Source organism: Tripterygium wilfordii, chromosome 21, assembly GCF_013401445.1.
Source record: "Tripterygium wilfordii isolate XIE 37 chromosome 21, ASM1340144v1, whole genome shotgun sequence".
NCBI classification, from domain to species: Eukaryota; Viridiplantae; Streptophyta; class Magnoliopsida; order Celastrales; family Celastraceae; genus Tripterygium; species Tripterygium wilfordii.
In genome coordinates this window covers 3,702,932-3,717,974 of record NC_052252.1, presented here as the reverse complement: position 1 = coordinate 3,717,974, position 15,043 = coordinate 3,702,932, and the positions used below count along the sequence as shown (strand labels likewise).

General features: G+C 37.4%; 2 protein-coding genes across 6 annotated transcripts; one reads left to right on the top strand and one right to left on the bottom strand.

Moving 5' to 3' along the window:
• Positions 1 to 16: 16 nt before the first annotated feature.
• Positions 17 to 9,210, top strand: LOC119988620 (protein SPA1-RELATED 3). Of its 5 annotated transcripts, XR_005465652.1 has the most exons (9): positions 18 to 284; positions 570 to 1,576; positions 1,726 to 1,883; positions 4,102 to 5,074; positions 5,154 to 5,300; positions 5,431 to 5,742; positions 7,260 to 7,379; positions 7,712 to 7,771; positions 8,852 to 8,918. XR_005465652.1 is itself a non-coding variant. In XM_038833722.1 (8 exons), the coding sequence occupies exons 2-8, from the start codon at positions 722 to 724 to the stop codon at positions 9,038 to 9,040; spliced, it is 2,694 nt and encodes an 897-aa protein (XP_038689650.1). In that variant the 5' UTR covers positions 21 to 278; positions 570 to 721; the 3' UTR covers positions 9,041 to 9,210. The 5 variants fall into 5 exon arrangements, 3 of the variants coding, with proteins under 3 accessions (XP_038689650.1, XP_038689649.1, XP_038689651.1); XR_005465653.1 differs by lacking the exon at positions 7,260 to 7,379 and having other exon boundaries at positions 17 to 284; positions 5,154 to 5,346; positions 8,852 to 9,210; XM_038833722.1 differs by lacking the exon at positions 7,260 to 7,379 and having other exon boundaries at positions 21 to 278; positions 8,852 to 9,210.
• A 487-nt stretch (positions 9,211 to 9,697) lies between these two features.
• On the bottom strand, positions 9,698 to 13,483 carry LOC119988622 (beta-glucuronosyltransferase GlcAT14B). Its single transcript, XM_038833724.1, has 5 exons — positions 13,024 to 13,483; positions 11,650 to 12,349; positions 11,456 to 11,531; positions 11,252 to 11,367; positions 9,698 to 10,702 (listed from the first exon to the last, which is right to left on the bottom strand). The coding sequence occupies exons 2-5, from the start codon at positions 12,215 to 12,217 to the stop codon at positions 10,203 to 10,205; spliced, it is 1,260 nt and encodes a 419-aa protein (XP_038689652.1). The 5' UTR covers positions 12,218 to 12,349; positions 13,024 to 13,483; the 3' UTR covers positions 9,698 to 10,202.
• Positions 13,484 to 15,043: the final 1,560 nt, after the last annotated feature.

Here is a 15,043-nt window from a genome sequence, read left to right as displayed (position 1 = left end):
GTGAAAATGCCTCCAAAAGAAACAATAAAATAAAGTCCTAAAATATTTAAATGGGTGTTGTAGGCCTTCAGAGATGACGGTGAAAATACTGAGAATTTATGAGGCTGTGGTTTTTCTTTGAGAAATGTAAAACTAATAAAGCTTCTTCCTGAGTGTTTCTGTGGTGCTGCTTTCGGGCTGTTCTAACAAGTCTAGCAGGAACAGCGGATCCCTTAAATGGTGGTAATGGGAAGATATCCCTCAGTTTCTTACTAGCGCTGGAAATATAGGAACTTTCTGTAAGTGTACGTATCTGTTGTTTGTGGTGTTTTTGGGTGATGGGGGGTTAGGGGAAAGGTGGGGTTTTTTTGGTTGGTGCATTAGGTTTTGTTGTTTATATATAGTGTGGTGGACAAGTTGAATTTTTTTCATTTAATTGTGTATGCTATTGGATATCCTTTGATGGGTATGATGAATTTACTCCATTCTTCAGTGATATAATGAGGTTTTTCTGGATTCTTTCTATTACTGTTTGGGGTGCTGTAATGTTGTTGAGAATTTTTTGTGCTGAAAGCTCATTCCATTGGCAGGAAACTGTGTTCTGATCGTGGAATTAAGGTGTTAAGCCCATGGAAATGGATTTTCTTATGTTTCCATCATTATAAGGAGTTTTCATTTTAAAAGAGGCTATGGTAGAAGTGAGCAATTTCCGTAATAGACGGAGAATCACTTCACTGCGCGGATGTGTATTTTCTGGCCTTCCTTCAAGCCTAGAGGGATAACCATGGAGGGTTCGTCTGAGTCTGCTTGGCAGAACTCTGATAGTTCTAGGGGATTGAATACTTCTGGTGTATCAGATAGGAACCTGGTCCGTCCACCACAGGACAAGGAGTCTGATAGAGTCTTGCTGGCTCATAATGATCCCCTAAGGAATCAGATAGATTCGTCTAGGTTGTTTGAGGATGAGGCAGCAGCGGAACCTTTTGGCCATGACGTAGAATGGGGTGATGTTAGCTTGAGGCAGTGGTTAGACAGACCGGAAAGATCTGTTGATGTCTTTGAATGTAAACATATCTTCAGGCAAATAGTGGAAATTGTTAATGCGGCACATTCACAGGGAGTTGTTGTTCATAATGTCCGACCTTCCTGCTTTGTCATGTCTTCTTTTAGCCGTGTCTCCTTCATTGAGTCTGCCTCTTGTTCAGATTCAGGGTCAGATTCCCTGGAGGATGAATTAAACAACCAAACTATGGAGGTTAAAGAACCATTCTCACCCTCGCACATGCGCCAGCAGAGAAGCAGATTAGGAGTTGAAGATTTTACAGCCGAGCCTGATCGGACTGGTGCTTTTTCAGAAGCTAGTTGCATGCAGTCTAGTTCAGCTTATGCGATGAATGCTTCATTAGCGGAAGATGCTCTAGTAAATAGAATAAGAGATTGGAGGAATGTTGAACAAGTTGATGAGCAGAAGCAATCATTTCCAATGAAACAAATATTACTTTTGGAGACCAACTGGTATACTAGTCCAGAAGAGCTCACTGGTGCTCCGAGTTCTTGTGCGTCAGATATATATCGACTGGGAGTTCTTCTTTTTGAGGTCAGTGTTCTTGTTTGATAGTTAAAGTTGGATAAGATTCAGGTGCTTTTGTGAGAAATATTCAAACTATTGCACTTTGCTACTCAATGTAATTTGATCTTTTTGTGTTCCTTCTTATTATCTAATGTGACAGATGTTCTTCCTGGCAGTTATTCTGTCCATTTTGCTCGAGAGAAGAGAAAAGCAGAACTATGTCTAGTTTGAGACATAGGGTTCTTCCTCCTCAATTGCTGCTGAGATGGCCAAAAGAAGCATCATTTTGCTTATGGCTACTGCATCCTGAGCCAACCAGTCGACCAAAAATGAGGTGATCTCTCCTTTTCGAGTTCTTCTGTGCCTTTACTTCCATTTTATGATGTGTCCATGGTCTTTCTCTGAGGTAGTTTTCTTTTATCGCTGTCTTTTTTGAGGGGTATGGATATGAGATATTCTGGAAAGATTTTCTTTGCAGTTTACTGACTTGCTTTGCTCAATGTGCAAGATGTCATTTATATGCTATGGTTAAGATTAGTTTGTCTGTAAAGGTTAATGATTTTTATTATGGAACCATATGACGTTTGAAGCGAGAAATAATTGGATTGGGAATCTATTTATGCGTAGTAGTAGTATTCTGTCCTAAACATCATCTTTTGTCAAATAGGTCAGAATCTCATCTTAAATATAGTTAAGGAAATAAAGGAACGAATACTACTAAATAATTGTTATTTTGATGCCATCCCCTGTATGATTCTTAAAAAAGTTTGGTGCAACCAAAATGGACGTTTAATTTCCTGTCACTTTTCTGATATTTTTATTTAGCAATTGCTCTTGTACGAGACTCCATGGTTTTGTCTCCTCAACAAGTGGTGTCAACTATCATAGTGGTTAGTTTACCTGATGTAAATGTAGATGTGTATGTCTCATATTTATCATTGTGGTGATTCCCATGATTTGATCCTTCTCCGTGATGGAGTGGTTGCTTGGAGTTTTGTAATTCTATATAGACTGGTATGCGGTGGTTTTCAGAGCTCAAAATCCTCATGATGAAGTAAGTTCTATGGACTGTTTTTGGGTTATTGGCTGGTAGATAACAGAAGATAGTGATCATTGTATTTTTTTGTTCGTGAGGGAGTGAATTTGATGCGATAGAGACCTACATGTGGGGGAGATTGGGGTGCTACGTTTGTGACTTAGAACTGATGCGAAGAAAGTGATGGATTGTTGTAATTGGGTAGACCCATCATCCATTAGCTGAAGTTTTTGAATTCAAGAAGGTGCCATTAGGTTAGTGATTCCCATTTTTTTTATTCGTGTAGGAAACTTCTTGTTGTTCATCACCAACAGCAAAAAGATAAGCATTACATGCAGCCCTTTTGACAGGCCTCTATGCTTTGCTTGTTTGTAATTGTAGTAGACAGGGACTGCATGGTTAATTTTTTTAAAAACTGGGCACAAAGGGAAAATTTTGCTCTATTTGTAAAGTAGCTTCGCACACAACCTGGGATTACAGGTTCATTTCCTGGAGGTAACCCCCCAGCGGTGTGGAGGAAAGGATGGGCACATCTTGCCCTTCCTTGACTCAACTCCACTGCAGGTGCCTTGCACCCAAGAGTTGTTTGACCTTTTTTAAGTCCACAAAAAGCCAGATAAATAGGCTAGTTTATGTGCACATTTTTAAGTCATGGGTAATTGAAAACGAGATTGCATAAATATGATATTTGAGCATTGTAGAGTTTATAATATTCGAGCAATGAAGAGTTCATAACACTAGTCATTGGAAAATTTTGGCTGGTCTTTGACATAAGTGGTTTGGATACTACATAATGTCTTGAAGCGAGGGCTGGTCAGAAGCATTTTCTCTCCTAGTTCCTTAGCCTTAAAAGTTTAGTGATGAATTTTGCATGTCAGAAGATCTAACTAGTGTTGTCATGCATTCTGTTGCTCTAATTATCTTGCAGTAAATATTTATGTTTACCTAGCTTTCTTCCTTTTGAACTCGATATAAATGGGAAAATCTAACTAACATAATATTTTCCCATTTATATATTATTATTGTTATTTCTGTAAGCTTATATGCTTGTAAGAAGGCCAAAGGAGGCCTGTTTAATGTGCACAGCGCATTGAAAAAAAAGGGAACCAAATAGGAGCTATAATCTAAAGCTTAGAAAATGGAAGTCTGAATGAATGAGGACAACAGCCACTGTCTTGGACATGTGTACACTCTTCTACCTCATTAAATTGCTTTCTATGTATACCGCACCATTTTAACAAATTTTAAACTATCCTACATGAGTGAGGTGCAAGTCCAACTTTAGGAAAGAGATAGTTTTGTTCGAGAAGAATCATCTCCCATAGTATGGCTCGTTGGTGCCGATAAGTCCAAAATGAAAACTGCTGGTCAACATGTCCATTTATTTCTTTCCTTGAGAGACCATATTCTTTTATGCTGTATGAGTCTGATTTAATATACATTGTTGCATTAATATGTTATTTAAATTGACGACTTCTTTTTGTGTGTGTTAATTTTGTGTGCTTTTGCTTTACAGTGAATTGTTACAGAGTGAGTTTCTTAACGAACCTAGAGATAACTTGGAAGAACGTCAAGCAGCAATAGAGCTCAGAGAGACAATAGAGGAGCAGGAGTTGCTGTTGGAATTCCTTATGCTGATAAAGCAAAGAAAACAGGAAGCTGCTGATAAGTTGGAAGATACTGTTTCTTTTTTATGTTCCGATATTGAGGAAGTTATAGGCCTGCTTAAATTTCTCAAGAAAAAGAGAGGCTCGTGCACAGAACAGGGAAAGGATGATTATTTAATGTCAAAATTCCCTTCTTCAGAAACTGGTGATGATGGTGGTTTTGCTAGCCTGGGCTCCAGGAAACGTTTTAGAGCAGGAGTTAATATGGAAGTTATCGAAGATTGTGATGACAATTTAGAGGATGCCCAGAACTCAGATGCACTTGTTACCCAAGAACAGGAGAGCATTCTCCTTAAAAGTTCTCGATTGATGAAGAATTTTAAGAAACTCGAGGCAGCTTATTTTTTGACAAGGTGCAGACCGATCAAGGCATCGAGGAAACCACTGAATGTGCATTCACCAATGAGTAGTGATGGGAGAGGGTCAGTTGTTGTAACTGAAAGGAGTTCTGTCAGTAACTTAGCATCAAAAGAACAATATAGCAGTAAACAAAGTGGATGGATAACTCCATTTGTTGAGGGATTGTGCAAGTATCTATCTTTCAGTAAGCTAAGAGTTAAGGCAGACCTGAAGCAGGTTGATTTATTGAATTCCTCAAATCTAGTATGTTCTCTCAGTTTTGATCGTGATGGAGAATTTTTTGCTACAGCTGGTGTAAATAAGAAGATTAAAGTGTTTGAGTGTGATACAATAATGAATGAAACTCATGATATACACTATCCTGTAGTTGAAATGTCCAGTAGGTCTAAGCTTAGCAGTATTTGTTGGAATAGCTACATCAAAAGTCAGATTGCTTCAAGTAACTTTGAAGGTGTAGTGCAGGTATGTCAAGCAAAGTATTTGGTTCTACTTTCTTTTTTTTTTGTTGTGACGCTTGAAACTAGCCTCTCAACATATTCAGGTATGGGATGTTACAAGAAGTCAAGTACTTACGGAAATGAGAGAACACGAGAGGCGTGTATGGTCCATTGACTTTTCATCAGCAGATCCAACAATGTTAGCTAGCGGGAGTGATGATGGTTGTGTTAAGCTATGGAGTATCAATCAGGCAATTCTATTTTTGCACTTGGTGGCTGTCAGCTTTCAAACTAAATGTACTGTTGTCTTCTAGTTTTTGAATATATATTATATCCTCGATGTATGATAAGTTGTTCCTCTTACGTTGGTTACTACGGCAGGGCGTAAGCATTGGTACTATCAAGACAAAGGCCAATGTCTGCTGTGTTCAGTTTCCCATGGATTCCAGTCGCAATCTTGCATTTGGCTCAGCAGATCATAAAATTTATTACTACGATCTACGAAACTCAAGAGCTCCTCTATGCACATTGGTTGGACACAATAAAACTGTGAGTTATGTCAAGTTCGTTGATGTGGAAAATCTTGTTTCTGCATCTACGGATAACACACTGAAGCTCTGGGATCTGTCACTATCAACATCTCGAGTTATCGATACTCCCCTTCAATCGTTCACGGGTCACGTGAATGTGAAGGTACATTTACTTAATATGTCCTATGAAATAATGTTCACTTGATATGTCAATGAATAATTCTTTCGCAAGATGCTTGTACAAAAGTTATTGGATGATCATTAGTTTCAAGATCATGGCAGTCTTATTTGCATGCTTAGCCAATGTTTTGTTTGAGGAGATGAGGAAAGAGTTGGAGCATTGGAAATTGACAGATGATATTGTAAGTGGTAAATGGTAATATGGGTTCAGCCTAAACAGGGGTAGTCATGGTCACCACTTGTCATAAATAGGAACTCTGAGTCGTAACTGATTAACTGAAGATTTCTCTTGCTAGATGAGCAGTTACACAAGAAATATACCTTCTAGGTTAGCATGCCAAAACTCTTAGTTTGGTGGCAAAGTTTATACACCTTTTGTATGTTGACTGTTGTGAACGTTTTTGTGTTCTCTGATCACATTTCACAAAACAATAGATGTGGTTTTAGTTGTTGCAAAATAAAAAATGACAGAAAGTGGGCAGTTACTGAAAAAAGAAAGTGGACTATTTTGATACTGATTAGTCCTAAATTTAACTGAAGGTACTTGCTTGTTTAGTTTGGCGTCAGATATACCTAAGATTAACTTATGGCTACCCCATAATGTGATTAAGAAAATGGACCTAGAAAAATTGTGATTAGAAGTTATTTGTGTCGTTTTTTTTTTTTTTTTAATTTTATTTTTATATAAAAGTGGCAAAAATCTTTCTAAAAAAAAGTTCAACCCATCTGCATGGAAAGTGGACAAGAGAATATAGAAGTGGGAGCAAAAACAAAACAATCTTCTTGTCATCCTTCTACTTAAGGGGGAAAGAATTTTTGCTGCTGATAAGCAAAAATATGAAGGTGCGCAAAAATCATGCTATCATGCTGAACCAAGAGTGCTCCATATTCTCTATATAAGCAGTCAATTCAGTTCTGAATGAATTGACTCTCTTGTGATGGCTCGATCTACAGGTAAAAATCCCTGTAATGAGACAATACTATTTGATGGTTGAAGGGAGATGTGACTCATTTTATTATGGAGGGAGTGGATTCAAGCTTTTTCTATTTTTAATAGCCTGCAAGTGGCAAGAGATTGCGTTGTGTTTAAAAAGAGATGGGACCCCCCTTTTTATATTATGGAGAGCAGATACAAGCTTTTCTTCTTTTAATAGCTGTCAAATGGCTACAAGGTTACCAACCTATGCTACCTCACTTGACCACTTTGAACCTTGTACGGAATGTTTTCCCATACCAGCTTCTACCTTTCCCACAATTGAAGCTCATAGAGGAGAATTTGGTGTCTTTTTTATTAGAAATGGAACCGATGATAATGTTGTAATACAAGAACCTGGCTCTGTTTCCTTGCTTGAGTAGCACGCTGTGAAAATAGGACATCTATCATACTCAAGTGGGTCTTTTTCGCCTGCAAAGTCCTGAAACATTCAAATGGCTTGACTACAATACTTTTTGATTATTTAACTACCATCAGTAACTTAGTTTTTTCTCTATTTATGCAAGGTTGTCTGCGACAACGCCTACAGGGCATTTTTCTCAATGATGGTGTAACTCTTGTTTTATCTTTTGATTTAATGCTGTTTCTATATATCGGTGGATGAAGAATTATTACATGGTACTCAGGTGAATGCTATTGTTTACAAACAGAAATGAAAGGTTTACTATCATGTTTCTGCCATTGACGTTCATAATATTTCTTTTTTTGCAAGAAGTTGAGTGGTTGAAATTCGTGAAATGGCGTTTGACCCAAAAAAAAGAGAGTATAATGACCTTGTAGCATTTGTGATTTTGGATAATTTCTCCGAGCACGAGTGCAAATGATAATAAACTTGAAAAAATTTTATAATTGCCTTCAATTTATGAGCATTACCTTTCTTGTTATATGTCTTCTTCACTTGTTTGTTACGAACATGCTTGTAATTAGTTTACTTATGTGTGTGTTCTACCTGGTGCAGAACTTCGTGGGATTGTCAGTGTCCGATGGCTACATAGCAACTGGCTCTGAGACGAATGAGGTAATTATCATTTTGATTGCCAATTGACAAATATGGGATTTTCACATAGGTAATTAAATGGCATTGTTGAGTGGGTAAAGCCTAGTGTCTGTACTTCTCACCTTAGAATTGTGATTCATAGTGTCATTTACTTGTCTTGCATGAATGAAACATTATGACCGCAAAAAAAGTTACTGCTATTCTTAGGGTGAGTGCACAAAACTATGTTTTTCTTCTTGGGTGACTTGATATTGTCATTCCTACTGCCTGCTCTGCAGACAATGTGATATAGTTGACGCGTGCAATGATCTTTTTTTAGAAATTTCTATGTTATGATCTATTAAATCACTCAATCAGGTACGAAGCATGTGCAAAGTTGATTCTAAATATTATGTGAAAGATGATGTGAAAAGTTGATTCTAGCCCTTTTATCCCTCTCTTTTATGGTTAGCCCCCCTTCTATGTATCGCTAATTTAAAATTATTTCCGAATATTGAGTGAGTTAAATGGCATAGTTGGACCATGAGAAATTATTGCTCCTCTCCATGTGGTGAGATTGCAAATTTGTGGTGAGTTCATTTTCTCATTTTCTTATCCATTACAGTTGGACTAGATACCCATAATCGGCAGCGGTTATAACACTCATCGGAGTAAAAGATCTCCATCTAAGAAACTAACTTTTGCTAGTTCAACCTTTTTAATCTTTATACTTTTGCCTTTGTATGAGAAGATAGAAAGTTGCAGTGTGGAGGACCTAAGAGGCAGTTGCTTAGGATTTGTTAAGCCTGCATTTATAGTTACAATTATCTTCATCTTGACCCATTGAAGTTTGTAAAGTCGATGATTCTCGACTAGTTTCAGTGAAAACTGTTGGCTCATTTGGAGTGTAACATCCTTGGTTGATCTAATTCCCTTCTTATGCAACTCAAAGTCAAAGGGACTGGACTCTAAATGGGATTGGCTGCATAAAGTTTTACTCACTTTTAAGTTCATTTTATCTTCAAATAATTTCTGGACAGAGGGTTGCATCATTTTCAGCAATGACCACTTTTTTCAGATTCCATTTTATGCTATTTTTTCTTTTTTTTTGGGTGTTTACAGGTTTTCATCTACCACAAAGCTTTTCCTATGCCAGCATTGTCATTCAAATTTCAAAGTACAGACCCACTTTCTGGCCTCGAAACGGATGATGCTGCACAGTTTATCTCTTCTGTTTGCTGGCGCAACCACTCCTCGACCTTGGTTGCTGCAAATTCGACTGGGAATATCAAAGTTCTGGAGATGGTCTAATATACAATATGCAGATTGTTCATGAAATATAATAGCCATCAAGAAACTATTTTTGGCATTAGATCATACTGGATATGATTTACTTGAGATGAGAACGATTCGTAGAAAATATTGTAGATAAGAATACTTTTATGAAAAAAAAGGAAGGGTTAAAGAATTTTTATTGTAAATTCTTATAGTTGAAAGACTCTTGTTATTTTTGACACATTATAAATGGAGCTTATAGTGTATCATTCTCCACTTTGTTCTTGTTGCATTAGAGTATGCCTTTTGAGGCTTTGACCTATATTGGATGCCAAGATGAGTTGGGGCTTTAACTTCAGGCAAACATGTTCCTCCTTTGTCAAAGCATGCTCAACTACTCTGATTAGGGCTAGACTAATTCAAGGCCAACTGTGGCAGAAGTACTAGTAAGACAGCAGTCTTATGGATTCCACTGTTTTTTGTTAGTTTTTTGTCCAATTATCCTAAATGTTAAAGATGAACACACATGATTTCATATGGATCATATACGTTCATCTCATCATCTGAAATAGCTGGGACAAAAAACTTGGGACTAGTAGATCATTAACAAGACTAATGGAGGTTCACAACCTTTTTATCACCACTGTACCGATCATGCAGAAAAGAAGAAAGAAAACACTCATGCCCAGTAGATGCCACAAATTCAATAGTCTCATATCAACTGATAACCACAGTTCTTGCTTCAAATACACAAGCAATCCCAACACCGAATGCGTCTGGATTCTCAATCCATACCCAGAAAGAAATAAAGAAAATATCATAAGAGGTGGTGTATGTAGTTTCTATACCAACTTTGGACTCAACAAAACTAATGAAATAAGACAATCTTTCTCAGCCTCAAACCATTATCTTTGCATCCTTAGAACACCATCAATACACACGTAATTGTAAACCCGCTTCTACAACTTATTTCTATTACCAAACAATGTAATGTAAGTCAAAATTTAGTTCAAATAGAACCAACCAAGAGCCTTATGTGATTCTGGTCATGGCAATGAATCGAGATTCTTAAGATATTGTCGAAGCCAATAACAGTTCATTCTAACGAGGGCAGGGCAGCACAGAGCAAAAACTGCAATAATCTGTCGTTTGTCTAACTTGTAGAACTCTATCGGTTTCCTCAAACCTTTAATGAAATCTATTTACACTGATTTTGACCAAGTTTAGCTGCCGTTGCCAACCTAGCAATGAGGAGTCGAAGCCTTTGAGCTCCAGGACCTGGTTTGATATTGGATGGATCACCAATCTTAGAGCATTTGGGGCGATTGGCACACCAACCACCAGGTGTGAAGCTTCCATTCTTCCGGCCAAGTAAATCCCTGTCAATCCTATCCAAGACACGATCATTATGACGAAATTTCCTAGCAAAGGCAGCACCACTAGCAATCATCTTCTCCGTGTCATTAAGTGAGAGGACATGAGGGTGCTGCTTCGGGGGATTGTCCCACGAAATGTAATGCAAGTCATGATTGACAGCTGTCTGAGCATATTCTGGGACATTGCATATGACTGTGTGAAAGTAGCCTTCAGGGGAAGAGACGAAGTTTGCGTAGTACATTAGAAGAGTCCTAGGTAGATTGTCCCAACCCCAAATTAAGTACTCTACAAATGAACGCGTCAAAACCATCCATGCTGAACCTGAGCCACAAGCAGCAGTACACGTCAGTGCTGGGATGCATATTCAAAAATCCAGAAGGACAGACATGAAGTGCTAGAAGCAAATTCATCCTCTAAGTTGCTGGCGTTATCACGGATTTCCCAAATTCTTCAGATAATGGAATCATTGCTCTAAAACTTAAGGATTTAAGCAATCGTTTATATGGACAAAGAGTAAATGGACACCTAAATGTTTTGGAACTCTAAAGATTAACTCTGTGTGGTCCCTGCAGGCTTGTGCGAACGAAGGCAAACTATAGTCTATTGAAATTCCTCATTTTGTTTCAAAAGAAACCATGCAATAAAGCATTTAACTTCTTGTATCACAAGAGGAGACCATCAAAATCTCATCAGCATATTAGTACTGAAAAAAATAAAGCATAGTAGTAGCTTTCAAAATCAAAAGAAGTTGAACACTGAAAACACGGATTCAGAGAACATGGATCCTTGCTGATTCATTCTTTCTATAATAAGGATTGAGAATAATAAAGCATTAAAGAAAACAATATAAATTAAATAGTAACTGCTAACCAGTAAATAATTTGAATGATGTCGGCAAAGTTCTTCGAGGCATGGCCCAGAATATGTCTGTCTTTTTTGATGAGTAGAGCCCAGGGTCTATAATCAAGGGCATTGCTCTTTTATCCCTGCACATAGCAATTTAAAGTTGTATCATTAGCTAAATACACATACCTAACAAGTTAGCATATTGAGAGAGGAAGGAAAAGAACTCACTCCTTCCAGCCAAGATGACTTGAATGCTCGATAAAATTTAGATTTCGGTTTAAAGTTGAAAAGGTGTAAAGAAGATCTGCACGCATGTTTGTTAGTAAAATTGGTCAAACAGGTGCTAAGTACCAAATATGTGTAACTTGCGACGAAAAAAGGTACAAACAACTTAAATCTACACAATCACGAAAGAGTCTAACCATCTTGGGTCACAAGAGGATAATCAGAAGCACTGAGGTTGATGAACCAGTCCCAATCTTTACTCCTCTTCAAAAGAATGGCACAAGCATGAAGTGTATTAGCAACCATAGTGGGTCCTCGATAAGTGACCATGTTGGCTTTGGTGATCATGTACACATTCCCAACCTTTGAGAAAACTTGATTTTTTTCCACTCGAGAAGCAAGCTCCAATCTTTCTTCTGCTGGTGACTCGAGATCCAAATGAACAACATACTGATTCCGTGGATGATACAATGCCTTCAGAGTTCTCCAAAGCTTTTCCAAATCACCTTTCGACCCTGAAATCAAATAGGCGAAACGAGGAATCGTGGGACCAGGAGGAGGTGGTGGATTTTGCGAAATCCTTGTTTCTGCAAAAGCTAATTTGGTCTTGCTTGTGCGAGATGGGAATATGGAGAAGATTGAATTGATTGTGTGTAACGAAGAGATGAGACCCATGTTGAAGGACGTAGCTAAAAGGAATACACATATGAGAGAGCTTATGACAAGCGGAAAAATCCATTTCTTCTCCATGCTTAAAGTGCCCATTCCAAATCCTTATCATGGGTTCAAATTAACGTTCTTTGTACATTCCAGTTTCAATGGCCACAGGACACGTATTCTCGATACTTGTAGTTGATTACTTCTTCACAAATGAACCCAGATTTCCAACTGCATATACTGCCGTTGCATCAATAACAAACTTTAGAATCAATATACAAATAAATTGAAGCTTTCATAAAAATCAACAATCGAAACATTAAATTAGTTGCGCAAAAGAAAACATTAATAGTATATTAAAAACATTAACATGACTTCATAGTTCATAGAGATATTGTACAAAAAGACCAAAGAAGTAAAATACATAACTAATACATCAAGAAAATCGACCAAAGACAAAACCATAAATCAAACAAGCTGGAATCATTATTTTATAGGACAATTTCTTTCACATGACACCACCGATAACGACATGATTGCCAGCTCTTCTACGCCAAATCTTGGAATGATATCTACCATTCAAATCACACATGTAACAACAAATTCACAGTAAATTCTCAATGTAATCTACAGAACAAAACCCATATTAAGAATCCGGAAAGAACAAAAGATCAGGCAATAAAACACAAAACCCAGATGAGAAAATTCATAAATCATTCAATATAGAAACTGAAAAGAACCTAATAAAATTTTACACCAATTAAAGGACTGCATAACTCAAGAAACAAACAAAACCAGCTCAATCAGAAAGGCATAAAGAGATTAAACCATACACATTAAAAAGACATCAAAAACAAAATTAGTTATAACAGAGCAGCAGAAACATCGGAAGAAAACAGGACTAAAGAACAAACCTCTTTTTGGGACTTTGATGCAGAACCCAAGAGATGTGACTCTGTGGACGTTCAAGAAGAACCAGAGACAAAGCAACAGAACTAATGAAGAGAGAGAGAGAGAGACTAAACGAGTATATATAATAAATTCAATTAAATATCATAAAAGATCTCTATATACATAAAAAAAATCTCTCCAATAGACACACGCAGAGAAAGAGAGGAACTGTCTTAAAAAGGGCGATTCTTGAGCCGTTTATGGAAGAACTTCTCTCTTGTCTCTCCAAATCTCTGTATTGATTGAGTTGCTTTCACAGATGCATAGGAGTTTCTGTTATCTCACTGCTCAACAGTTTCCGAATACGCGTGGTTAAATACGATACATTGAAGATGGGATTAGTAAAAAGTAATCAACACCGACGGTCGGTGTTGGAGAGTGGATGATCAAACGGCTGATGTTGTGTTTGATCAGCTGGAAAGTCTAGCTGAGATATCCAAGATAGAGTGGAAGAATTGTTCTTCTTGTACGGCCGTCTACCTTGATTTTCTCAGGTGTGCCTATTAAAATAATAATCTAATTTAATATCCAAATTATTATACAATTTTCAAAATAATAAGGTCATGTTTTTTTTTTTTTGATTTTTAAAAAATAAAAAATACTCTTTGTTTATATAATTTTTTTTGATTTTTATAAAAATCTACAACGGTTTTTCAAAAATTTTAAAATACCGCACACACGACAACTCTCTTTTTCTCTCGCACGACATACGTACCGACAATTTCTCTCATTTTTTCTCATTCTAGGACTCATATTTAGGGTCGAAGCCCGGATTGACCATTCAAGGTTCATACTGGATTGGGTTGGGCTTGGGACAAAAATGGCAGCCCAAGCCCGACTTGGGTCAAGATAAATCAGGCTTATGAGACAAGTTTCGTGTCTGGGACGAGTTTCAAGCTTGAGTAGGGCTTGGGCTAGGATTAGGGTCAAAATCTGTACCAACACTAAACACACAGAGCAACAAACCCATGACTTGGAAAACAATCAACTCAGCAATGGCACATGGCTTATACAATCAATTATAGGTCCACGACCTCTACGATAGCCCAACAAGCTCGCAGTCTGGGAAGAAGTCAACTCAGCGAAGGCTCATGGCCTCAATTTACAGGCTCACGACCTCTACGATAGTCCAATTGGCCCACAGTCTGGAAGTAGCCAACTCGACAAAGGCCCATGGCCTTCACAATCATTCTACAGGCCACGACCTCTACGAAAGCCCAACAAGCCCATGGTCTGGGTAGCAATTGACTCGACAAAGGCCCATGGCCTTCACAATTGGTCTATAGGCCCACGACCTCTACGAAAGTCCAATAGACCCACGACATGGGAAACAATTGATTCAACAAAGGTCCATGGCCTTTACAATCGATCTAAAATAGTCTCTCCCACTAAAATCCTTCAATCATATCGTTGATTTGATCATTAGAGCTTCCACGGCCTACATCACACCGACGTCAACCCAATAATAGCATGTGGGTCCCAGGATCATGATTGGATCTGCTCTTTAAAGATTGTGTGAAATGTGGCACTGACATGTGTTTTTGTTTTTTGTTAGTGGGCCACTTTCTGTAGATCGTGTGAGTGTAGAAAACATACAAAAGTTGACCCACATTCTTCGTCTATATAAATATTAATTGTTTTAAGATAATACTTTGAATGACCATTATTTAAAAAAAAACACTTTTAATGGTTTAATGGTGATTACTTAATGTTTTCTTAATATTTATATTAAATTTATATATAAAGTAATAATATTATTGATGGTGATATAATAAAATAAAGGGATATAAAAACAAATAAAGTTGCCGTCTCTAGAAGAAAAAAATTTCATCATACACAATCAACAAAAATAAAATAATCTAGCTAACCATTTTATGATTATTTCCAATTCATGATTTTCATACTCATTAATAATTTTAGTACAAGAAAAGGTGTTATCCATTACACAAGTGAATGAGCTAACCATTTTACAGGGACCCTAGT